This window comes from Plutella xylostella, chromosome 31 (genome assembly GCF_932276165.1).
Source record: "Plutella xylostella chromosome 31, ilPluXylo3.1, whole genome shotgun sequence".
In the NCBI taxonomy this organism is placed as follows: domain Eukaryota; kingdom Metazoa; phylum Arthropoda; class Insecta; order Lepidoptera; family Plutellidae; genus Plutella; species Plutella xylostella.
The window spans coordinates 1,077,614-1,103,316 of NC_064011.1; the positions used below are offsets into that span (position 1 = coordinate 1,077,614).

The following is a 25,703-nucleotide window of genomic DNA, read 5'->3' on the forward strand; positions in this document are numbered from 1 at the left end:
TATGTGACGTTCCATTAAAATGTACATAGCGCCCTCTAGAGGACATAACGTGATGATCGAAAAATAATAATTCAACTTTGCCGTGTAAGGTATCAAATGAAAGGGCTTGATTTTCACATTACAAAAATATGCATTTTGAAGGTATTTAAATAACAACACCAAAATTATTGAAATTAAAAATGATCATGAACTACTGACGTAAAATTTCATCAAATAAAAAGTTACAAATAAAAAAATACAATTATAAACAAACGAAAAACCCGACTGTACGCTAAAAACATGAAAACAAGTCCCAATATTAATGGAAAGTATCGCAGGCGGGGACCAACTTGACCGCCACTCAAGGCCGTTTTCTAAGTAACATTCAGCTAAATGGTGAACCCTCTGCTGGTACTAAATGGTGAACCTACGATACTTTCCATTAACATTGGGACTTGTTTTCATCTTTTTAGCGTGCAGTCGGGTTTTTTGTTTGTTTATAATTTGTTTAGTACTATATATACCGCTTTTTCAATACCTGTAAGTACATTTTTTGGTAGCAGCATAATATTTTTACTTAATTTTAGGGTTTCGAACGTCAAAAGAAAAAAAGCAACCGTTATAGGATCTCTTTGTTGTCCGTCTGTCTGACTGACTGTCTGTTACCGCCCTTTTTCTCAGAAACGGGTAAAGATATCAAGCTGATATTTCGCATAGATAGGGAGTACCCCAAAAAAAATATTATGGTACTCCCTGTCCCACACAAGTAAATTGGGGCTTATATTTTTTCCAGTTATTTTGATGTGTATCCGTTTCTTTTCTTTAAATCTGTATTTTTTTGTTGTTGCTGTCTATGTGTCGAATAAATGTATCTTTATCTTCAAATCACGCCATCTATCGTTTGTTTTTTTGTGGCTACTGTCTATAGAAGAAATTCCGTCATTGACAATTTTACGTTACGAATTTATTTTTATTTTTACATTTTCGTGGAGAACCAACAGCATTTTGTTAAAATAAATATAATAATAAAAAATATAAATAACTAGCTGTTCCCGCGCGCTTCGCTTCACCTTAAAAAGTTTTCCCGTGGGAATTCCGGGATAAAAAGTAGCCTATGTTCTTTCCCAGGGTCTAGACCATATGTATACCAAATTTCATTTAAATCCGTTCAGTAGTTTTGGCGTGAAAGAGTAACAGACAGACAGACAGACAGACAGACAGACAGACACAGTTACTTTCGCATTTATAATATTAGTTAGGATTATTACTTATGAACACATAACAACTTGATGCCATTAACAGAATGAACTTAGTAAACCCAGTAAACCTAACACATCCAGAGGAAAAATAAAATCTCTTTCTCTCTCTCTGAAAAACATACTTAATAGCCCAAACTCGATGCTTTTAGCTATTAAATCTTTGAAATAAAATTCAGTCACCTCCGTGTTACTGCCCTCATCAGATGCTCACGAGACCATGCCTCAACCAGCACCATGAGACTGTGTTTTTGAATCCTAACCTAATCTTCCTACGTATTGTCATCACTTAGATCCATTTACTATATTCCTGCTCCTCATCCCAGGGCCGTGGGGACCGGAGGCACGTCAGCTTTTTAAAGACATCAGCAGCAGACTAATAGAAGTCTCAAGGGACCCTAGGGCTGGCACTTACCTATCACAAAGGCTAAGCATCGCTATATAGCGGGGTAACGCGGCCAGCGTCTTGGGTACCCTACCCGACAGTGGCAGCGATCTGGCCAGCATCTTCTTTTTAGTTTAATTTTAATTTTATATTAGTTAGTTTTAGTTAGGCATTAATAATTATAATTTAATCAAGAAGTACCATGGACTTAACTAATAAAAAACATTATCATTTAATTTATTGAATATAGTATAAGAATTATGCTTCCTCAATTTCAAATCAAATTATGTTGGTGTCATAAAAGTTGAAAAAGTGCAATGACAACCAATGTGCAGTGATTTTGTGTCTGTACACAATTAGATCGCGAGCTGTCAGTGCCGCCTAAACCGACGTGAACCTTCTTTGGAGGCCACCGGCCGACTGAGTCAAACGTCGCTTGTGTTTATGATTTTATAACACAGAAAGCCGCCATAGATATTTGTATGAAGATTTGAGGGAAAAAAATTGCTCAAGTTTGGGATTAATTTACACAAAATAGGTGTGTGTTTATTAAAAAACAAGGTATTTAGCGCCTAGTCCAAGCATTTATCTTTATAATTTGATAAGAATCATATGAAAATTCTTGATAATTACGACACAGTTGTTACAATACGGGAGTGTGATTTACTGGTTTTTCGTAATTAATTTACAGTTATCCATAAGCATTTACTTAAATTCGAATGATTCAGCACCTAGCTAGACTCTTCGGCTACCTGTGTGATTTTTTTCAAGGCTGTAGAGCATCATTTACTACATAATTCTATGACAATGCCAACCCTCGATTGCCTATTGCCGACCCTGTCGTTATAACTATCACAGATAATCATTACAAGTACCTACTACCCTACCTAACCTACAAAAAAAAAACCCCTACTGACCCCTACCAAGCCCCAACCTTATGACAGACACTGGTTATTTGACAGCTCTAAACAGTATGACGTGGTATGACCCACTGAGGAAAAAAAACATACACATAGTACGAGGGCGGGTCAATAAGTCCGTGACTTTTATAATTTCCCGCCACTTAACTGAAAGAACAACACTGCTCCTGTCAACAAGCATCTGTCAGTAGACATCTGTCAAAATTTGCACAAGTTACGTCACTTGGTTTGTGTTTTACACCCGTTCTTAGCAACAACCGCGTGATTTAAAACATAATGGAAAAAACTGAATTTCGTGTGCTCACTAAGCATGATTTTTTTACGGAAAAAAACCATCACTGAAACCAAGGCTAAGCTTGATAAAGATTATGGGGACTCTGCACCATCAATATCTATGGTTAAAAGTGGTTTACTGAATTCCGTTGTGGCCGTACAAGTACGGAAGATGCCGGACGTCCATGGCACCCAGTTGAGGTCTCTACACCTGAAATGATTGAAAAAATTCACGACATGGTGTTGGCCGATCGGAGATTGAAAGTGAAAGGGATAGTGGAAGCCACAGGGATATCACGTGGCTCACTGGTTTCAATTTTGAATGATCACTTGGGTATGAAAAAGCTTTCCGCAAGATGGCTGCCGCGTTTGCTCACAAACGCAATCGAATGACAACTTCGCAGAGGAGTGTTTGGCGTTGTTAAACCGAAATTCGGACGAGTTTTTGCGCCGTTTTGTATCCGTGGATGAAACGTGGATCCACCACAACACACCAGAGACCAAAAATCAGTCTAAACGGTGGGTTTCTCGGGGTGAATCGGTGCCAAAGAAGGCCAAGGTGGGTATTTTGATGACCTCGAGAAACCTCATTTTTTGGAAGGGATAAAAAAATTGCAGAAACTTTGCAATTTGCACAAAGTGTATAGAGCTCAAAGGAGACTACGTTGAAAAATAAATAAAAAAAATATCCAAAAACCAGTATTTTGTTCAAAAAGTCACGGACTTATTGACCCGCCCTCGTATATGACCATATAAACTTAATATGCGAAAGTAACTGTGTCTGTCTGTCTGTTACTCTTTCACGCCAAAACTACTGAAAGGATTTGAATGAAATTTGGTATACATACGGTTTAGACCCTGGGAAAGAACATAGGCTACTTTTTATCCCGGAATTCCCACGGGCAAACTTTTTAAGGCGAAGCGAAGCGCGCAGGAACAGCTTGTGTTATATAAATCCATCGAGAAAAATCGGTAATAAGACTTATGGACGCCATACACACTAAAGAGGTCGGCCGAGGAGGTCTGCCTACATCTCTATAAATGCGGATTTCATGTATTATAAACGACACCACTAAACCACACCACTGTGGTATCGTTCACAATTTTTTTAGGTAACTACACCACCATAATGTTGTTCTAAAATACAAATCATTCAAAGACATTATTTTTTGTATTAAGCTGCGTACAGACCGGGCCAACGAACGCCGACGGTTATCCCAACGATGGATATTTATCATACATAATACAGGGCAGATTGCAGCAACGAAGGTCAACGAAACCCGTTCGTTGGCGTTCGTTGGGTGGGCCGGTCTGTACGCGGCTTTAGAACAACATTACGATGGGGTTGTTACCTAAAAAAAAATCGCCATGGCGGATTTAATTAAAAAAATGTACTTTCAAGAATTACAAAATATATTTAATACTTTGAAGAAATAAAACATTACAGTACTTAACTTATAAAATATCACATTTATGTCCAACACTGAGTAAAGGTACGCTTACTTTGTAACACAAGTAAAAAATATACCTAAGTTTTTGCAGTGTACTCGTACTTTTAATACTGTCATACAATGTTTCATAGAATCACATGGTTTTAAATAATAAATAGGTAAAACACATAATACACTCAGGGGCAATGAAAAAAATCCAGTAATAACCTGATGCTCGGTTAAATGTACTGCAATGTTGCAGAAGGCGTCATTAAGCTAGCCTTTTCCGTTTAGGAGTAATTTGGTGATTTTCTCAGTGAAACTTTTTCATTGCCCGTGAGTGTATAAAACTATAGATAGTCAGTTACTTACCTAGTAAAAAGGAAAAATAAAATGTTTTCATCATCATCATTAGCCAAGAATCATTGCCCATTGGATGGGTAACCGATTTCAAGTGGTTGTTTTCTAGACACTTCCATGCTTCGGACGGCACGTTAAGCCGTGGGTCCCGGTTGCTGCTTCGGCAGCAGTCGTTAAGCCTAGTCAGAGGCATTCGGGCCACCAGTCCACCAACCCGCACTAGGCCAGCCTGGTGGACTAGGACTGAAACTCATTCATTGGAAGGAGACCGAAGCCCCAGCAGTGGCGACGTGATGGGTTGTGATGATGATGGTCTACGTACAATCTAGTCCGACAGCACAATAATCTCCGCATCATCATCATCATCATTAGTGGAAGAAGGGATTGCTGGTAATGAAGTGTTGTCATCGTTTTTGCAGAGAACTCTGCAAACTACACACTCGTCTGCCAACAGATGGCGGTGTTGAGGTAGGTATATGTACTGAGGTATCTCTGTGGAAAGAAAAGGAAAATATGTAGTATAAATTAAGAAACCAATTTTAATGCCCACACCTGGAGAAAAGTGGTAGTAAGTATTGTACACCTATATTCTTCTTGGAAAAAATAGTTAAAAGACCAATTTTAATGTTAACGTGAATATTATTATTTATCTGAGCATGGGAGGTGCGTTTTTTTTTAGTTTTTTACTCATTGGAATGTTAGTGTTATCAGATTCGAATGCTGAAAGCTATTGCTTATCTATGTATTTGTGTAGATATGTCCGATACCCATAACACAGGCTCTGCCTAGCTTGGGGTTGGATGGCCGTGTGTAAGATGTCCCCACATATAAGGTATATTATTATTATTATTTCTAAGAAGAAGGCTAAGCTAAGCAGCTAAGAAGAAGGTAATACCTTTATCATCACTGCTGCTGGCCTCGATATTATTTTCCTCAACCTTCGTTTCTTCAGCATCCGCCATCTTAACTTCAGCGGCCATTTTGTTTTTTTCTTCAATCTCTTTCATTTTCTTCTCCGCTTGAGTCCATATATCTTCCTTCATAGCCTTTTTCACATCAGCCATTTCTTTAAACTTGTTATAGTATTCTGTAGCTAACGGTGTAGGTACATAAGAGGTAGAATTGAGTGTAGATTTAGGTTTGGGACTTGTTTGAGTGTCAACTGTAGGTATATTAGATGGTGTTTTCGGTGCTTTTCGCTTGAACATCGAAGTTGCAGACAGAACTGGACCTAGAAATTTAAGAGCTATATTTATTTTTCATATAAAACGTGTGAAATTCCATTAGCGTTTGTTTTCACTATAAAAGTTTATAAAAATTGAAAGGAACTACATTTTTAGATAATAAACAAACCTTTTCTAACATTCCGACTGATGCAATTCTTAACTTTCTCATCACTTTCAGTTTCGATCTTTGATGCAGAAGTGGTATTTTTATCACCAATGGATTCAACATTACTATTATTGGAAACAGATGTGGGCATAAAGTCTTCAGGCTTAAGCAACTTAACCTTGTTATCCTTTGCTGTATTCATTTGTTCTATCTCTGTTTTAGCTTCAACAGCTGTGTCAGTAACAGTCACATTTGATTCAGTAACTTTATTCTTATTACAAGCATCAAATTCTCCAATCCTAGCTTTGAATTCTAGAACTTTCGCTTTGGCTTTAATACTATTTGTAACTCCATTCACAATTGGTGCACCTTCTTTGTTATTGTTACGGTTTCTAGTGGAATGGTCTAACAATACACCAGCCTTTAAATCCTTTTTAAAGCTAGCTGGTATGACTCCAGCTTGGACTTTTAGCAAAGATGCCAGTGCCACGTTTCTTTCGCCCCTTCCTTTAGCAGTTTTTGGTGCTGTATTTATCTTAGTTTTTAAAGCCAATGTCAACCGTTCAATTTCTTCATCACGTGTTTTGTCTTCTTCAGATATAACTTCAGCAGTTTTCAGTTTTGTGATAGTTACATACTGTCCAGTGTTAGCCTCAAATTCGGGAGGGTCATCTTCTACCTGTTGTACCTAAAACAGTGTTTTTTTTTATTACTTAAAAAAATATTGTTACTTTTCTATGGTTTTAGTGTGTAGCATCTTAGGTTTCTGGATCACCATTCAGGGCATTCATTAGATGCCATTTTACCTACTCACTCATACACCAGACTCAATAGATTTTTAACTGTCCCTGATTTTCCGGGATCATCATCATCAGCCTTCTATTACCCACTGTTAGGTAAACACCTAATTTTTTGTACGCAAATTTTTCCGGTCCTGTGCAGTTCTGGTCCACTGCTTCCCCGCAACCCTACAGATGTCATTGGATAGATTTTCCAGGTAGTGGCAGATTAATTTAAATGTAATAATGTATTTACCATAGACAGCATTTCAGATATGGATGCCAGGTCTGGCCTTGAAAAATTCACATCTCCAGAACAATATTGAAAATACTCTTCCTCTGTTTCTGAAAAACATAGAAAATATATGATTTTTATAATGTTTTACGCTGGGTGTTTATTGCGATTTAGTATATCTGGTTTGTATGAATGACTGGTTTATAATCTTTGAATTCCATATTAAAAAATGTTTCAGACATGGAAAAAGATTTTTTCTACTTCCATGGTTTCAGACTATAATTAAATAAAAGTATTGACTAACCTTCTTTGACGGAGTATGCTTGAGGTTTACCAGCAGTTATGCATCTAGATAAATCAACAGGGACTTTCCCCTGTGTGATTTCCACCAAATCATTCAATATAGATTGTTTATTACACCATTGATTCGCCATAGCTATTGGCGAGGATAGATTGCGTTGTAAATCAACTGTAAATTGTGGAATTCTTTCACCAGAGTCACGGAATTAACGGAATTTCGTTTATTGTTTAGAAAATTAGAAATTTTTCAAAGTTTAAACAAATCTACCTCACTTCCTCTATGGTCAAAAAAGTCAAAATTTACCTCTTCAACTTTGACAACAAAACAAAACTTGACATGGTATTCACACACAGAGTATGTGCCATAGACAATCAAGCTCAATGTCAGTTGACAGTTGTCAGACTTGTCAGTGTCAGTCAGTGTGTAATGTGTGGGAAAAATGGCAGAAATCGCATTTTCTGATGATGGAAAATATTTTTCCGCGATAAGCCATGATGGTAGACTGAGAATATGGGACACGGAGACAAGCATATTAAAACAGGAATACACACCAGACCTTCACTTGAGCTCCCCGCCCTCTTGTTTGCAATGGATTTTGATCAGCAACACGGTAAGCGAATTTACACGTGGTTTTTGCGTTGTAATTTCATTATTTACTGCACCTTTCTACATCTCAATCTTATCATTTTCTTTTTTATACCCTTATTGATAACTTCAAACTCCCAATAACACGCGCTACCAAAAAAATATATGTGAAAATAAAAACATAACCTAACTTTTCAGGACACACCAAGGAAGGGTGGAAAAAAGAGGTCAAACAGTATTTCAGAGCAGCAAGACCAGTGCGTAGCCCTAGGGACCACCAACGGGAAGATCCTAATATACTCTGTGTCACAAGCTAAAGTGTTAACAGTGCTGGAAGATGGCAAAAACAGTGAAGTTCAGAAATGTGGTGTAACCTCTTTGGATTGGCACAAGAACTATGGCCTCTTTAGCAGCAACAAGGCTGGTTACGTCCAGGAATGGAATATAGGGAGTGGAGAGATTAGTAATAAGTACAATGTTATATTTGATAGTAAGAATAAGCAAGCTAGCCATGTAAGCGCAATCAAAATTGTTCCACACAACCAGGTGAGTCAAAATATTGATTTTTCTGTATATTTTTGTTTACTAAGAATAACTACTTTCTTCTACTTATGTCTACCACACTGCAGGGTATAGGCCTCCTGTGCCAACTCATCCAGTTTGGTCCAGCCACTCACTTAACTACTACTATAGTCCCAAACATAGGTTTACTAAAGTAGCCTCCTCAAGTAACATATCACCTGTTCTGACTGGCTACAGTGACAAAAACAATAGTCTAGCTCTTGTGTTTGTCTGTGACAAATATAATATGTGGGAAAATCTTACACACTGTCATCCAAACCCTAAACTAAGCATAGCATGGTTATTCAACAGCTGATATGATGTAGCTGTGTGATGGACAGCTGTGTGTGGTGTTTATGTAGATGTGCTTGAGCAGCATGTGAGCTTGAGATCGCTATTTTAAAAACTCCACCTGTATACTTTTAGGCGCAGGCCACCATACATTGCATATCTATCTATAATTTATTTAATTAAAAGCTAGTCTGTAAGATGGGAACCTCAGATTGTATTCAGTGATGTGCCATGGGAAAGAGCTTTTGCATAGATATTCTGAAAATTATCAATAACAAAGATTGTTGGTGCACATTATTTTTAAGAATTATATTAATAACTTTCACATTAGAAGCTTTTTTCAAAGTGAAAGTGTGTTAATCTGGTTATAAATATGCAAACTGATGTGAACTCATGATGTCACAAATATTTGTGTTCTACTTTTTAAATAATCTGGAATATAATATTTGTCTATGCTATGCTTATCTTCAAGTAGAGTAGTCAGATATATTCATTCTCACACCTTGTTATAATGTTGACCCTTAGCATAATATGCTTTTTTACCAATGCTATGAATGTTGTGATACTCCCATTTTACAATGTAATAAAAGATTGATTGATAGAGCTGGTAAAGAAATGAAAGATAGATAAACATTCTTTATTTGTTGACCAAATAGGAAACTAATTAAGTACCTAATCACCTGCCATTGATCTTCCATATGTCACTGGAATTTTTTCATTGCTCCTGATGGTATTATCCAAATTATGACCATACCACATTACTTATTACACGCAACCTCACTAACCACTTCTGAAATTTCCAGAAAACCCCAGCGACGTTCCTTGTTACAGCCTCATGGCAGGTCCGTCTGTGGCGTCTGCTGGACGGGACAGTGGACCTGGTGCGGACGATGGGCCACAGTGGGTCGGCCAGGCCACTGCTGACGGTGGCCCGGGGGAGCGACAAGTGCTGGCTGATTGAGGGGTCGCAGTGAGTGTTTACAATATTCATCATTTATTCTTCATCATCAAAATTGACAAGATTATGAGTCTACCACCATTTAACAAAGGGCCTGTGGTAAAGGATCTTTGTCTATGTAGATAAACGTCATAATTTCGGAGATTTGAATGGTGGTATGTGCATCATAGGAGTTGATGTCATACTACAGTAGTAACATATTTATGAAATATTTAATGGTTTGTTTTAAATTTTTACTCCACCAAGGAAGAGTGATGTATATTGTATATACATATATATGTGTGAGGGGCTAGTTTTCTCCAATGGATTTATATTTTTTATCAAAACCATACAACTTTGATCATACTAATGTATCAGCCTATTTATATCACGCAAAAAAAAACAAAAATGAATTTAACAAATCCCTCAATTTTCCTTGCAGAAACGAACGTCTCCTATCCTTCTGGGACGTGACAATAACACCACAGAACCTACCGCAAGTGAATGGATCAGCATCACCCACAAAGAAACAAAGGAAAAAGTCCACATCAGACGCAGTAGTCCCGCACCCAACATACAACTTTGTTCTAGAAGATGCGCCCAAGATGGTGGATGTTAATCTAAGTCAGACAGATGAAGGGGTAAAGTTAAATATGTTGGCGACGACAAGGAGCGGTGTTATGCATTATTATGGACACATGTTGAATGGGTGAGTTTGTGTGTGTTTTTTTCAATATAAATAATTAATGAGAGATGTAGAAAAGTTAAATTATTTAATACCTAGTATTTCGAGCTTAACTTCTAAGTATAAGGTTCTTATTTAGCTCTGAAATCGATAAAATTTCTGAGGGTCCGAATGTGAAATGGTTTAAACTATAAATATGCGTATTTTTAACCAGCTTCAAATAAAAGAAGGTTCTCAGTTTGACCTTTTTTTTTTTTTTTGTAGTCACTGTAACATGCAATCGGTCTTGAGTGACCATAAGCAGTTGTTTGGAGTGTTTTTATGGCGTTTTAGGCACTCCCTCCCATCTTTGGGTTGCCTTCTTATTCAATTGGTCCTAGACCGTCCCAAATGAATCAGTTTGACCTGTATGTATTATGTTTGTGCGCGTTTATCTGGCGTTTGGTCGAACCGACTTTGATGCGGTTTTCAATAACAGATTTTTATACAGAATGGGTAGACCAAAATTGGTTCAGAATGACCATCCGAGTCAGAGTCACCCCCTTTCGGCTAAGTACTCTACTTTTGCATCATCACCCATAGAAATGTTTCAGTATTATGTATGTATATATCCGTACACATACTAAAAAGTCACAATGCATAATAACAATAACATCTAATAAACCCACAGAGCATCAACGAAACCGCTCAAGCCATCGGTCACAGTGCAAGTGACGACAGAAGCGGCGCGCATGCTGCCGGCACAGTGCTGCAAGTATAGAGACGATGCTTGCTTGTTAGGCTACGAGGCGAACGAAGCTATGGTGTTTGAGACTGTGGTGAGTATCTAAAGAAAGTCGGCAAGAATATAAAAGAATATCATTGACGTAAAATATTAAAATTATTTGTCCATAGTCATTATATTACTCTACGACCATTTCACAAAGCGAGTGATATTATTCTGACTCGTCAATTCTTACCCTACACTAGCCCTTTTGTTGGTCACCGACGAAGAAGTAATGTATACAAAGTGGCGCCTCTATTGGAACTGTCTGTGTGTCTGTCATGAATCTTTCAGTAAATGAATCTTTCAGTATGTACCTACCTATATCTTTCAGTATAATTAATTTAAAAAACGGCCGTTTCTAGCGGCAATCAAATTAACTTCGAGACTATAGGTACTATATAGGTATTAGGAGGTAGTTTCCAACATGATGTACAGATTTACAGCTATTTTGAAAAAACAACAACTTTTAAACACAAGTTATGTTTTTTTATCAACTGGCGGCTAGTTAGCCCAGTTTATACACCCTTAATATTTCAAATACTAATTTCAAACCCCCCTAATTCCAGGTGCCAGACACAAAGACCAAGACCCAAGTGCTGATCAGAAGCGACAACAAGAGGCCTAAACCCGACACCCCGAGAGAGCGGTCGGATAGTGTCACTGAACTAGTGACGTATGCTGAGCCGGTTAGCAGGAAGCGAGTGACGGCTGGGGGGCAGGTCAGTGACACTTATTAAACTGTTTATTCATGTGGTTTTTATTATTATAGAGGGTCTTTCTAAACATGTCATTTCAACGTCCTCATCATCCTACATTTGCTTATTCGTATTTATTTTTCGTATTCTATTCTGTGAGGGGGCGAATTTCCTATACCTGTGGAACCTTACCCTTTAATTTCAGCTCAGCCAGCCTAGCTCCCGAGTAAACTGGAGCAGCAAGCCTGGCTGTTGCAATAGCTGATAATAGCTTATGTTTAATGTATTTTTTCTTACTTGTCGTAGATTTTGAGCAATCTTGGAGTGTCTTTTTATTTAAATTAATTTAAAAACTAAGTTATAAAATTAAGCATAATGACAAATGAAATATTTACAAGCAAAAATTATTGATTTCGTAATTTAACCATTTATTTTGGTCGTAGTTTATTTGTTTAATAATATTTTAATTAAAAAGACACACAATTGAATACAGTATATATAATTGTGTCTATTTATTCCACAGCTAGAAGTAGCGATGGAGGCCCGTCTCGCCAACTTAGCACTGGACACCAAGTCGAGAAGCAAGTCAGCTGTCAACCAGAACCTGACCAAGTTGCTGGTGCAGGGGTTACACTCTAAGGACAAGAAGTGAGTTTATTTTATAATATTATATAATTGAAATGTTTATTTAACCAATTTAACAAGCAGACATCTTAAATTATTAATATTATTGTTTTTTCTTCTTGTAGTGCCTCTCCATCATTGGAGGTTGGCAGTCAGCTCTTTGCCGCGCTCTCTATTCTTGGCTAGTTTAAATATTTCTTCCACGGTTTTTACACCGGTCCACTCTTTGATGTTGTACAGCCACTATAGCATCCAGCATATTATTGGTTACATGGCTTCAATAGTAGGTGAATGAATACCTGTGTTATATATGCTAGTTCCATCTTAGCAGCTGCCGCTACACGAGTTCGTGATCGACGTAGATTAACGTCACTATCGCGATTCGTCATAAATACGTGACGGAACGCGCATTAAACGAGTTTACCGACGTCGATAACGAACCCGTGTAGCGGCCGCAGGTGTATCGACATATTATACTAACCTCTTCAAAACCCCATCCAGGTTAATACAAATGGTGCTAACCAACGCCGACCCGGCCACGGCCGCCCGGACCACGGCCGCCCTGCCCCCGGACCAGCTTCCCGCCCTGTTGCAGCAGCTCGCTGGCCTGGCTGCAAGGAGAAGCACCCTGTGAGTGTAGAAAGAGAGAAAGAGAAACATTATTTTGACTCAGACAGCAGCGTAAACTATAGGTAACTTAAAACTATATTAAATATAAAAGGTGCATATAGTAAAATTGCTGCAGTCGTCAAAAAAGAGTGTCCACTCAGCTAATGCAGCGCCTTTGACTAGCTCAAAGGAGCTGCTTTTTCAGTGGAAGCCCATAGTAGTTGCAGCTATGTACAGGTTCTTACAGCAAAAATACGGAATACCATTCAAAAGCGAAGAACAACATAAAGGTGAAAAGGTACCAACTCAGTATTTGCTGTAGACAGTAATCATCGCATCGCTGGTTTACAGCTGGTCCTTATAAATATAAGGTGACCGAAAGGGTGTAATTTTGGCCCTTTCCATTTTAACTTACTTTCTACATAAATATCACATAACCATTCAACACGGTTTCATTTATTTCATGTTATAACAATAATTCCTTAACTTCAGATGTTCCCGAGTGTGCGTGTGGCTCCACGCTCTGATCCTGACGCAGTCGTCGCTACTGCTGGCTTCACTGTCGAGCCCGGTCGGAGACCAACTGGCGCAGTTACTGGCTATTTTTACACAGAGGTATGGATAGCAAAACTAGTGTAGCGTAGCTATTAATGTAGCCCTCTAGTATTTTGATGATAAATAAACGTCACTAATAAAATTCCACTATGTTTATAAAGTGTACTAGTGAGTCAACTGCATCCGAATTGAACAGTTTCCCGTGGGAATTCCTGTGTAAAAAGTATCCTTTAATTAAACTCACACAGAGGTACATAGATAGATATAAATCTTAACACTTCGAGCCCTATGTCCCTGATTAGGGATCCCAGGACCTGATGATGATGATGATGAGGGTTACATAAAGATACATAAATCACTACATAGTATAAAGCAAAGTATGTATTTCTAGATCTTTAAAACTACACGACGGATTTTGATGACGTTTTTTTAACGTATACCTACAGTGACTTAAGAGGACTTTTATCACACTTTTTATCCTGAAACTCCCACGGAAAAAGCTAGTTAAGCAACAAAGTCACCTTGTACCTACTGTTTTTTTCTTTCATACTGCAAAATAACCAATACTTACTCTCAATTTTTTCCACCCTCCAGACGTTCAAACCTCTGTCAGCTGCTGAACCTGAAGGGCCCTTTATGTGCTGTATTTTTTCATGCTGCGAAATAACCTCTTACTCTATTAAATTATTTTCACATTCCAGACGCTCAAACCTCTGTCAGCTGCTGAACCTGAAGGGTCGCCTAGAGCTGGCGGCCACGCAGCGCGCGCGCCCCGCCGCCGCCGCCGAGGCGGAGGCAGTGCTGGTTTATAACGGTACGTGGAGTCACTCATGACACTAATATTTTATTAATTCATTTATTTCAAGTTACCAGGGACTCATAATATAAAACATTAATACATTTAAACATTAAAAATACAATTTACAAATAGAACACACACAAAACGGACGAACAAATTAACAGAAAATTTTAAATAATTACTACGATATCGATACTGAAGGCAGAGATTGTAATTTTGAACCTGTCGAAATATAAATTTTGCCAGTGGAATATGAGATTTACGTAAACTTACACGGAGTCAAATTTTTAAACAAAGAATTTAAGGTTTTGACAGCTCTAAATCAGAATCGACATCTATGTATGTAAAAAGCCGAGAGAAGCGAGGCAATACAAACTTAAGTGGAAATTCCTAAACCGTAAAGAGCCGAGCAAAGCGAGGCTACACACCTCAACCCAGCATTCCCTAAGCCTAGGGAGCCGAGCGTAGCGAGGCAATACAAACATCAGCTGTCTGACACCTATATCACTGGCTCTGCCTAGTTTGGGGTCGGAAGGCTGTGTGTGATACGTCCCCACATATGATTAAGTATATTAAATATTATTATTATCTTAATTCCAGACTCATCATATATTTCATTTTGACGTGAAGAAGTAACAAATTTACACACTATATGTATTTACAAACTTTCGCTTTTATTACATTAGTAGGATTTACCTCCGGCCTTACCGAGGTTAGGTTAGGTTAGGAAGAACAAACGAACGAACGAACCAAAAACGAAGTCACTCCAATACACGGGGGTCCAGGGGCACCCAGCATACCCACATGTAATTTACCTCCAACCTAACCTCCTCGTATCTCCCTGCAGACTCATCGTCGGACGAGGAAGACATGGCGGTGGAGCGCGCCGACTCGGACGGCGGCTCGTGGGACGACAGCGATGAGGATGATGAATAAATTATATGTTTTATAGATACATTGATGGGTTTTATTGTTTCTTCTTGCAATATTTAAGAGGGTCTAGGACAGGTTTAATAATATTAGTATCGCAAAATTGGCAAAAAAAAAACTTGACAGTTGTTTAACGCTGTCAAACGCACAATAAACCGGTATAATTTGGTTTTAAACACTTGTTAAAACAATGGTTAAAGTTTTTTGTGGTATTACAGTAAAGGTTTATCTTTTGTCGAATTAAAAGTGGCGCCTCTATGTATATCCCTTACCACGGGGAAAGACATCTGACAGAACCCTTATTGCATTCTGATAGATGTCTTTCCCCGTAGAATGGGATATAGAGCTAGTTGCACCATAGTCTGTTAGATCATTAACACGCCTGTTACATTGTAAGTGTCATCTAAAATAAAATTTCCATATTGAATTCTTGACAGGTGTGTCAAAAGTCTACCACTAATCCCTTGTTATAATGTAACAGAGTATAGTGAAACTAGGCCTTATTTCCGCTGGGGAGCAAAGGGCCGAAGTGATGGGCTACTCTTGACGATCTTGAGCCAGCTCAGAGACATCCGCCTAAAGATGCTTTTTGACAACCGATATAAAGTGAGAGGTGTTTGTTATAAGTTTAGCGTATCTGTATGTGGTAACGTAGCTCCCAGACGGTTGAACTGATTTTGGATTTAAGTAGCATGTATACTGCAAAGACCATTAACAATGTTCGTATATTATTTACTTACATAAACATCTACAGTTTTATATAGTGTTCCTAGAGTTATAGGTGAGGTACTTAAATGAAAAGACGTGATTACATAACAAAAAATGTTTATTATTCTACAAATACAGTTGAATAGATTCAGGAAACAGCTGGGTACCAGCAAACATTCACTAAATGCAAGTCACTAACGAGAACTAAACGCAAATCTTTTGCCACCATTTTCGACGAATTAAAAAAGCCTAACTGTAATTTTAATCTAGACAGTTATTAAAAAATCAAATAGCCAAAGCTAAGTGTGTAAAGTAATCTATCTAACATTAAAATCTTCTACACAGCAATATAATTTAAAAAACAAAATAAATCAGGCATTTTACACAGGTAAATTCGAAATACACATATTTCAATCACAGAAAATTTTATTTACTCCATTATATCCAGAAAGTTTGGATTAATCCAAGATGGCGAATAAATGACACCTATAAATGTATGTAGCCAAATACGCACAACGAAAATGATTCACATACACGACAAAATTTCGATTAAAATAATTAATTTCACTTACAATCATGTAGTCCAATTGTATAATCTAACATCTATAAAATATTTAAATAGCTAGAAGGAGAAAAAATATTTTTTTAACTTCGAATATCGTACAAAACGTAAGGCCATTTTCTTCTGCAATAAGCAGAACATATATTTTAAACTATTGCAGATAATATTGTGATGGGAATGTAGAAAGCTAAAACAGTATCTTACAGGAAATTTTCATGAAAATTTAGGTCTTTAGGCATACTGAGACGAAACAGCCAAAGGCGAAAAGGATTCCTTATCTACGATCTTCCCAAATTAACATGTAGCCTTTGCTAATAAATATGTCATTAGTCCTATAAATCTAAAGTTCAAAAATGTCCACGTCAATTATAATTTTCTTTATTAAGGTGGTTTCCCAACGGCGAGGCAAGACGAGGATTAAAGTTTGGATTTAAACTTAAATACATATAAAAAAGTGATCGATTCCTCGCATCAAAGTGGCGCCTCTAGCGAAAACTACCATGAAACTTTTAACAGACAAAACGTACTTTTTGCTATGCTATACCGATCTATACCTAGTGAAACGTAGCGTTTTAACCACGTTTTAACACACAGTGACGGTATGAGTGTTTTTCATTGAAACTGTAAGAAAAAGATTGAAACGTCTGATCGTATTTTTACTTGGTTTGTCGGCTGCTCCTTAGTCGTCTGCTGCTTGTTGGGATTACTGTCTCTCTTGCTCTTGTAGATTCTGCAAAAAATAATAAAATAAAATAATAATACATACATGGGAGACCTATCGCGAAGTCAATACAACAAAGAAATAACATTTACGAAGTAATAAGTGTCAAATCCAATACATTTTGAATCCGAAAGTTGTTTTTACAAGACAAACTTCTAGTAAAAACTAGATAAATGAACTGTACTTTATAAATAAGTAAAAATTAAATTTGTTTCAAATTGCATCAGACAAAAGGTCAAAGGATGCATTCAATATTGACACTTCATGAGTCATGTTTGCAATAACTGTATTGTACAGTACATTATGTATGGTGGAATAAAAGTATCTCTGTTTGGGCAAAATTGCTCATACTTACTTGTTGTATTGGTCACTTTCTCTGGTACCTTTGTGGGTTCAATTACAACTTTGACTTCCTTCTTACTCGATTTAGTATTACTTTTCTTAGGGCTTACTTTTCTAGTTTTATTAGAATCAACGTCCTGTTTCGGACCAGTCTTGGGTTCGTCTGTCACTTTTGCACTCCTAGTTGACACTTGCGAAGCGTTTTTAGATCTTGTACATCTAGTGTTCACAACTTCTGTGTTTTTAACCGCTTTCGGTACAGTCTTTTCTTTCGATTCTTTCTTCTCAACTGTTTTAGCAGCTGATTTCTCCTTCGCTGCCAAAGCGAGTTTCTCTTTAGCCGCCAAAGCCTTTTCTTTAGCTGCCAAAGCTTTCTCTTTCGCTTCTCTCTTCTCCTTAATTTTGTACATTTTGATCATAATCGGTGTGTATCCTTCGAATCCTTCCTCAATTTCCTCTGTATCTTTAACTGGCTTGCCTGTAGCTCTCTTTTTAAAGTTAGCTACAACTTCCTTCATAGCATACGTTGGATTTAAGTCTTGTAAATAATCCTTATGGCTTAGAGGAGATTGTACATTATCCATAGAGTTTTCCGACGCATTAGACAGCTTTCTAATCCTGTATTTGCATGTATCTTCATCATCAGAACTGCTGTTTCCTTTGCGAAGCAAGTCCTCTGGGTTGCCAGCTAAGATCTCTGCCCAAGTAAACTGTCTAGCGGAACCCATGAAGTTACCAAACTTTCCAATGCTGCTTCTATGCGTCCTTTTTCCTCGTCTCTTCTTGATTTGCTTTGCGTTAGACCTGAGGTTTTTCGGTGACAATTTTTTGCCCAAAACATCGTGTGGCATTAAAGATTTTTTCAGTCTTGCTACTAAGTCTGCATCAGATATGAAGAAGTTGCGAAGGGTACACGGCTTTCTTTCTCCATCACTGGAGGAATTCAAAGTCTGTTTCAACAGTTCAAGTTTCAAATCATTCTCTAGCGAGCATATGTTTTCTCTTTCGAATGTTTTCTTGACTCCATTCCTCGCTATGAAGTCAGCTGGAGTATTCTTCCGACCAAACCTTTTTGAATAACATAGTTTCTTATTCCGCATTGGCGATTTCGGCTCAAAGTTTAGAGACAACTCTTTCTCTACACCAGCATTTTTCACCAATTCTGTCCTGAAAAGATTCCTGCAGTAATTGTAATCCGGTTTTTCAGTGTAATCCAGACTAGTCACATACTGAAGAAACTTCTCAATGAATTGCGGGTAGAATTCAGTTTTGAAACACGTTTTCAGCAACAATTTAACATCACTCATGAAGTTTTTCTTCAACGCGTGGACTAGATCGGGTTCTGCTAAAACTTCTGCTGTCTTCCAAGGCAAAGTTCCCGTCAACCAATCTAGTAAGTTATAGCCCAGAGTTTCTAAGTCTGATCGCCTGGAGTGTGCCCCAATATGTGAATCTCTGGAACTGTATTCTAACGTCCCATCATGCGCTTTCCTCGCATCCATACCAAACTCTTTATGATCACCTTTGGCATCTAGGAACTTTGACGCTAGACCATAGTCACACAGATATATTTGGCCAGCTGATTGTGACAATATGGCTTCTTTGAAAACTGTTTCGGGGTTTTCTACAACAAAATTGTAGTCCTCTTTTGTTTGGCCAAGACGTTTGTTTCCAAAGTCATCTAGCAGTCTTTGATAGGATTGGTCAGAGCAAACAGAGCTGGTCATATCTTCGTAGTTAACATAATTGGATATTTGCCGCAAGTTGAACGCATGGTGTCTGTGCAAAGTCCTGCTATCTCTGTCTGACAATATTTTCCTCAGCTTATTCTTGACTTGTGCTAGTTTTTTGTCCTTTTCACTGTCCGGGCTGCAGTTGAAGCCAGATTTGTAGTCTTTTATTATAAAATCCTCATCATCATAGTAATTCGAGCCTCTGGACTTGCTAGTCTTAGCCTTCCTCTGCTTACCGGCCAACACAGACACTTCCTTAGTCTCTTTCTCGAAAGATGGAGCAGGTTTTGGCATACTGAACTTTGCTATATTATTCCCATCAAATCCCAGCATAAGATTCGAGCTTTTAATATCCGAATGGGTGTACCCTTGGCTGTGCAAGTATTCTAGGACATCTAGGATCTGTATGGCAAGTATGCAGACGTTCTTTAGATCTAGGACCCGTGTTCTAGCGATGACTTTCTGCAGGTCGATGTCATAGCGGGGGAGGATGAGGAACCGGTACTTTACTCCGGAGGACTCGTCAGTGAAGGAGCCGCTGGCGATGTAGACCGGCATGCCCACATGCTTCAGCTTCTTCTGTTGGCGCCAAGCGTTCACTGTAATAAGGTTTTATAGAAATATTACTGTGTGCCGTTTTGCTAATCTACCTGTTCATACAGTACAAACAATTAAATACTCTTTACAATGCAAGTGCTTTGTGTAGGCTCTTTTGCGAAGATCTGCATGCACATTATCAATTTTGGAGATCTGTAGATAAATGATGATGTTGGCTAGTGCAGGCTGGAAAATATATTGCCAATATGACATGAGTTTTACAATGTTTTTACATTATTTGCTGAAGTTATACATACCTTTAGACACTTGCGCTGTGCGTATCAAGCAGTGTATCTCAACAAACAGCGGCCCGTTGGTGTGAGGTTCAATCTTGACGACATATCTTGCGTTCTGCTTCGTCACCTCTTTGTCGACACTGTCCGATGCCAAGTATATGCGGCCAAAACTGCCACGCCCTGGAAAGTATAGAAATTTGAGTTATGAAAAAATGTATGATCATGATATATGTACTTATGCACAAAGGCACATGCAGGTACTTACACCCCCACAGAGAATAGAATAAAATAGACATATGTACCTACTTATAATAATGTGAATCATAAAAATGGTAATAATATTTCAGTAATTATTTTTTTTTTTTTTTTTAATTAGCCTATTTTGTTTCCCACTGCTGGGCAAAGGCCTCCCCTTTTTCCTTCCACACCCTTCGATCCTGTGCATTTCAGTAATATTAATACAGTAATAGTAATATTAATACATATATTGAAATCTGAATTAAGCATAAATATAATTTGCATCATTTGATTTGGTTGCAAACTCAATGTTTTTCCATAATATTTCTTCAACTTTTATGGCCAAATCCCAAGTTATTTCTATTTGTAGATGGTAGTGGTAGTTTACTATGGATGGCCAGCAGAAACTGAGCATTAATCTCCTTATTATAGATCAATCTGATCACTAATGCTTCACATATTTCATCTCAGTTACACAATCAAAGTATAATTTGATTAAACAGCCTGAGAAGCCTTACCTATTGGTTTTCCGATGCGCCATTTCTTCAGCTGCACGTCAGTGAAGATTATTCCAGGTGGAAGCGCCTCGTCGTCGAAGAAACTGACCTCCAAACTAGGTGGTGCCTCTTCCACCACTTTACATTTCTTTTTTGGTGGTTCAGTAACTGGTACCACTTCTATCCGTCTTGGCATAATGATATCCGCGGTATCTCACCCGCTGCACATTGAAGATCGGCTGCGAAAGCCTTGGCCAACGTTGAACTCCTGATAACAAAGAGGTTTCCGTACAAAAAATCAATTCAAACTTGTTTTTATTATTATTCCTTGTAACGACCAAAAACTTACCGAAAGTGCAAATTCCTGAGACACAGCTGTTATGTAAACGTGGGAATTTTGTTGGGAACGTTACAGGCGGTGATGTTTGGATATTCAAACAATGTCTCATGTGATTTTTCACAGTAATAGCAAGTAAAAACCAAATATTACACGCAACAAAATAATGAAATCAATCAATCAATCGCCATGTTGTGCACAGATGAAAAAATATAAATAATTGCTATTGTCTATGAAAAAAGATGCGTTCTAGTTAATTATTATTCGATTAATCGAAATAATGGCATACGATTTTCCAGCGTTAAAATAATACAATTATAAAAAATGTGCTATTCAATTCAATGATTTTATAAGCTACGAAAAGGAGATGTAGTAAATAATGTTAAATAATATTTTAATATACATTAATCGATTCGAAATATTGAATCTCGATTCTAGAGTAACTCGTGCTAGCCAACCACCGGTGAAACGTCAGACGTGGCTGTAAAATACTAATCTGTGTCACCTAATGAAAGTGAGCAATCGGAAAAAAAATCAGAATAAATTTCGGAACTTTGCGTGTGGGTGTTTGTTCCGTTTACGTATTTTTTATTTATTTCCCAAACGCGATGTCTCAATGTTTATCAACAAGTAAATGTGTGAATTAGAGTGTCGATACGGAAGGATAATAATACAAGTGATGACTTATGTTTGCAGTGAAGATGTGATAACAAGTTAGCGCTTTTTGCTTTGTGACGATGGATGGGGCTAGCGCCGTGGATTCGGACCATTCTATGACTTGGGAAGACTTCTTTGGTAAGCTAACTGCACTTATGACACCCTAGTACCATTTGCGCTAGCTATATTCATATATATTCTTATAGGAATCCAATCTTATTGGACAAGAGTCACAAAGGAGATAAAATCTATTTCTTGAAGTTATGTAGTGCCTTTAGAAGGATTTCCTGAACGACTTATAGAGGAGTAGCTTTGTTTACTTTAATGACATGCACACTTGCATCTTGCATTGCCTGTATAAGTCCGTAATGATTGTTAATATTTTTCTTACACACTGTTTAGTAATGTAGCAGAATAGAGTATTTTAACTATAATATAGAGTTCAATTTATAGCACTGTATAAAAGTTTCAGAGAAAATATAGGTCTATACAACAACAACCAATAGGTAGGTTTATTGCTAGTAGTGATCTCTTACATTATGTCATTCAGTAACTTTTGGGTCCCAAAATTAATAACAACTGAAACAATTTTGATGAAACAGATAAGTAATTAGTCCATGCATCATATCTCAGCTGCTTAAAGGCCTTATACCTTATTTCAAGGGGAAAGACATCTGACAGAACCCTTATTACATTCGAATAAGGGCAGTTTTTGTTTGTATCAGATGAATTTCCCTGTGAAAAGTAGATTAGGTTTTCAGCTTTTATTTACACAGGCTGACCTGAAAATAATGGTTATTTATAAATATATGTATCTACATTGTACAATGGTTTTACCCCCTGCCTGCCAGATTAGAATGTTGTGTGATATCTCCTAACTACCAAGCATGTAGATTATGACAAATATATCCTACTAGCTGGTCCCGCGCGCTTCGCTTCGCCTTAAAAAGTTTTCCCGTGGGAATTCCAGGATAAAAAGTAGCCTATGTTCTTTCCCAGGGTCTAGACTGTATGTATACCAAATTTCATTCAAATCCGTTCAGTAGTTTTGGCGTGAAAGAGTAACAGACAGACAGACAGACACAGTTACTTTCGCATTTATAATATTAGTTAGGATTTTGCAAAAGGGCCCTCACTGTTGAATTGAGAATTGAATTGAATTAATACCTCTGTTATACGTATAATTTTATTGTGGTGTACATAATATTTCCCCTATGTCCCTGATTAGGTATAAGTGGATTGATGATGATGCTGAATATTTATGGTAGATGGTGCAGTGTTTCATGATCTTCAGCATTCAATCACCAACCATTGGAAAAAAACCAACTGTTTTAGTTCTTTGTCGTTGTTATCAACTGTTTCCTTGCTTATTTCATCTGACCATCCAGTAGGTTGTCTGCCAACAGCTCTCCAACTCCTGACAGTCTGTAGGCCATTATTTGTGGGTATAAGTGGGTAGATAAATAATAAATAGTCTTGAACTTGAATTGCTGTTTCACTTACACGTTTTACATGGCGCAGCCGTAAAAAATATAAATTCGTGGTATTTAGTGCAGAAAACATTTAGAAAATTGTGTATACCAGTACCTGGGGATATTAATTAATAATATATTTTGTTAGACGTACACGAATTCGTCGAGTAACTTGTTATAATGGAATCAATGTTAAAGCCGCCGGCGCCATTTGCATTCGTTAATAACTTAGAGAATGTTACATCAGGTAACTTATCTAAGGATTGGGAAAAATGGAAAAACGCGTTCCAAATATACTTCGACGCGTGTGAACTTTCTAAAAAGGATCCAAAAGTGCAAGTGAGCATATTACTGCATGTTGTCGGTGAACAGTGCCGGGAAGTGTATGAACAATTCAACCAAACGTTTACTGATAAGGACAAACTGATTAAAAAGTTCGACGAGTTCTTCTTACAAAAGAAAAATATAACGGTACAAAGACATTGTTTTTTTACACGTAATCAGCTGGATGGTGAATCTATAGAACAATACGCATTTGAGCTAAAAAAGATGGGTGTAAAATGTGAGTTCAAAGATTTATGTGATGATCTAATTAGAGATAGGCTCATCTGCGGAATTAAGGATATAGCTTTGAAGGAGCGCCTACTACGAGAACCTGACCTAACCTTAAAAAAGTCACTGGACATTTGTAACATTGCGCAAATGTCAAGATTGCAAGTAGGAGTGATAAAAACCGAGACAGAAAAAGATGTATACGCTGTAGAAGAATATGAACAGAGTCCCGATGAGGCCTATGCTTACTGGATGACAAGGAACAACGAGCGAGGCAGCAGAGGACGCGCGCGAGCCCGCGGGCGCTGGAGCGGCCCGGGGCGCGCCGCCGCCGCCTGGGCGAGCGCCGGCCGCCCGCGCGCGCCCGCCCCTGTGCAGCTCCGGGCCGGGCCCTCGTCGACACGCTGGTACCAAGGTCAGACCCAACCAGATTCACCGTCATTTAGACTGAATAAAACACCGTTTATTAGTGCTGACTGTAAAAACTGCGGATTTTATCATGAACGTAATATGTGTCCCGCATACGGCAAATGTTGTTTAAAGTGTAATAATGTTAATCACTTTTCAAGGAAGTGCAATATTTATGATGTACAAGCCGATGAAAATCCAGATCAGGTAATCTATTACTTTAATAAAAATTGTGGTGATTGGTCAATAACTTTGTCAGTAAATGATTGCGAAATACCTTTTAAATTAGACACGGGTGCAGATGTAAACGTTTTACCCAGTCGTTATTTACAACAACTAGGTTTATTAAAAGAGGACCTTCTGTCAACGTCAATGAAGTTAAGAGGCTATTCTGGTGGCGATATTATAGTAATAGGTAGATGTAACTTAAAAGTATTATACAAAGGTCAGTCCTATATAATTGATTTTATAATTGCAGATGTGTCGTCCCCACCTATATTAGGTAGGTATTCTTGTCAGGAGCTAGGTGTTATTAAACTAACTTTAGCAGTTACTATGAATTCTCAAGATGAGTTTACGTCGGGTATTCTAAATGATTACTCTGACGTATTTGAAGGCATTGGATGTATGCCTGGAGAATATAAAATTTGTATAGATAATACTGTACGGCCAGTAGTACATGCACCTCGAAAATTACCGGTAGCAATAAAAGAAAACCTAAGAAATAAATTGAATGAAATGGAACAACAACAGATCATAGCCAAAGTAGATGGCCCAACAGATTGGGTAAACAGTATGACGGTAGTTAGGAAACCAAATGGTGATCTACGAATTTGTCTAGATCCCCAGGACTTGAACTTAGCTATTAAGCGAGAACACTTTAGTCTCCCCACCTTAGAGGATATAACTGTAAAACTATCGGGGGCAAAATACTTTAGTACAGTCGATGCTAAAAACGGATTTTGGCAATTAAAGTTAAGTAGTGACTGTACAGACCTCTGCACCTTTAACACAGCGTTTGGAAGGTATAAATTTTTAAGACTACCGTATGGCATTACGTCTGCTTCCGAAGTGTTCCATAAAAGAATGTTTGAGATGTTCGATGATATGGAGGGCGTATGCCATTTCATAGATGATATTTTGATTTTTGCAAAAACGCGACAAGAACACGATAGGAGGCTGAGGGCCGTATTGGATAGGTGCAGATTGATCAATTTGAAACTAAATAAAAATAAGTGCAAGTTCGGTCTAACAGAAATAAAATATTTGGGTCATAAGTTTACACAAAATGGTATCTATCCTGATGAATCTCATACATCTGCGATAAAAGAAATGAAAATTCCAGATAATACTAAAG

The 25,703-nt window shown here is 37.8% G+C and overlaps 4 protein-coding genes across 5 annotated transcripts in view; 2 read left to right on the forward strand and 2 right to left on the reverse strand.

Annotated features, from left to right (window-relative positions):
- Positions 1-4,812: 4,812 nt before the first annotated feature.
- On the reverse strand, positions 4,813-7,451 carry LOC105392262. The gene is made up of 5 exons (XM_011563862.3): positions 7,254-7,451; positions 6,971-7,059; positions 5,957-6,623; positions 5,499-5,834; positions 4,813-5,095 (listed from the first exon to the last, which is right to left on the reverse strand). The coding sequence occupies exons 1-5, from the start codon at positions 7,381-7,383 to the stop codon at positions 4,929-4,931; spliced, it is 1,389 nt and encodes a 462-aa protein (XP_011562164.3). The 5' UTR covers positions 7,384-7,451; the 3' UTR covers positions 4,813-4,928.
- A 194-nt stretch (positions 7,452-7,645) lies between these two features.
- On the forward strand, positions 7,646-15,312 carry LOC105382991 (WD repeat-containing protein 43). 2 transcript variants are annotated; one of them, XM_048632338.1, is made up of 12 exons: positions 7,646-7,860; positions 8,034-8,381; positions 9,491-9,657; positions 10,067-10,333; positions 10,980-11,127; positions 11,642-11,794; positions 12,294-12,418; positions 12,896-13,024; positions 13,496-13,618; positions 14,153-14,186; positions 14,294-14,372; positions 15,205-15,312. In XM_048632338.1, the coding sequence occupies exons 1-12, from the start codon at positions 7,690-7,692 to the stop codon at positions 15,291-15,293; spliced, it is 1,833 nt and encodes a 610-aa protein (XP_048488295.1). In that variant the 5' UTR covers positions 7,646-7,689; the 3' UTR covers positions 15,294-15,312. The 2 variants fall into 2 exon arrangements, with proteins under 2 accessions (XP_048488295.1, XP_048488294.1); XM_048632337.1 differs by lacking the exon at positions 14,153-14,186 and having other exon boundaries at positions 14,260-14,372.
- Positions 15,313-16,095: 783 nt separating this feature from the next.
- Positions 16,096-21,453, reverse strand: LOC105392261. The gene is made up of 5 exons (XM_011563861.3): positions 21,270-21,453; positions 20,942-21,188; positions 20,208-20,366; positions 17,634-19,952; positions 16,096-17,287 (listed from the first exon to the last, which is right to left on the reverse strand). The coding sequence occupies exons 2-5, from the start codon at positions 21,114-21,116 to the stop codon at positions 17,214-17,216; spliced, it is 2,727 nt and encodes a 908-aa protein (XP_011562163.3). The 5' UTR covers positions 21,117-21,188; positions 21,270-21,453; the 3' UTR covers positions 16,096-17,213.
- A 310-nt stretch (positions 21,454-21,763) lies between these two features.
- Positions 21,764-25,703, forward strand: part of LOC105392271 — a 48,596-nt gene continuing 44,656 nt past the window's right edge. Inside the window, exon 1 of the mRNA XM_048632347.1 lies at positions 21,764-22,052. Within this exon, the coding sequence (XP_048488304.1) occupies positions 21,995-22,052 (58 nt within the window). The 5' untranslated portion in view covers positions 21,764-21,994. The remainder of the gene's footprint in view (positions 22,053-25,703) is intronic.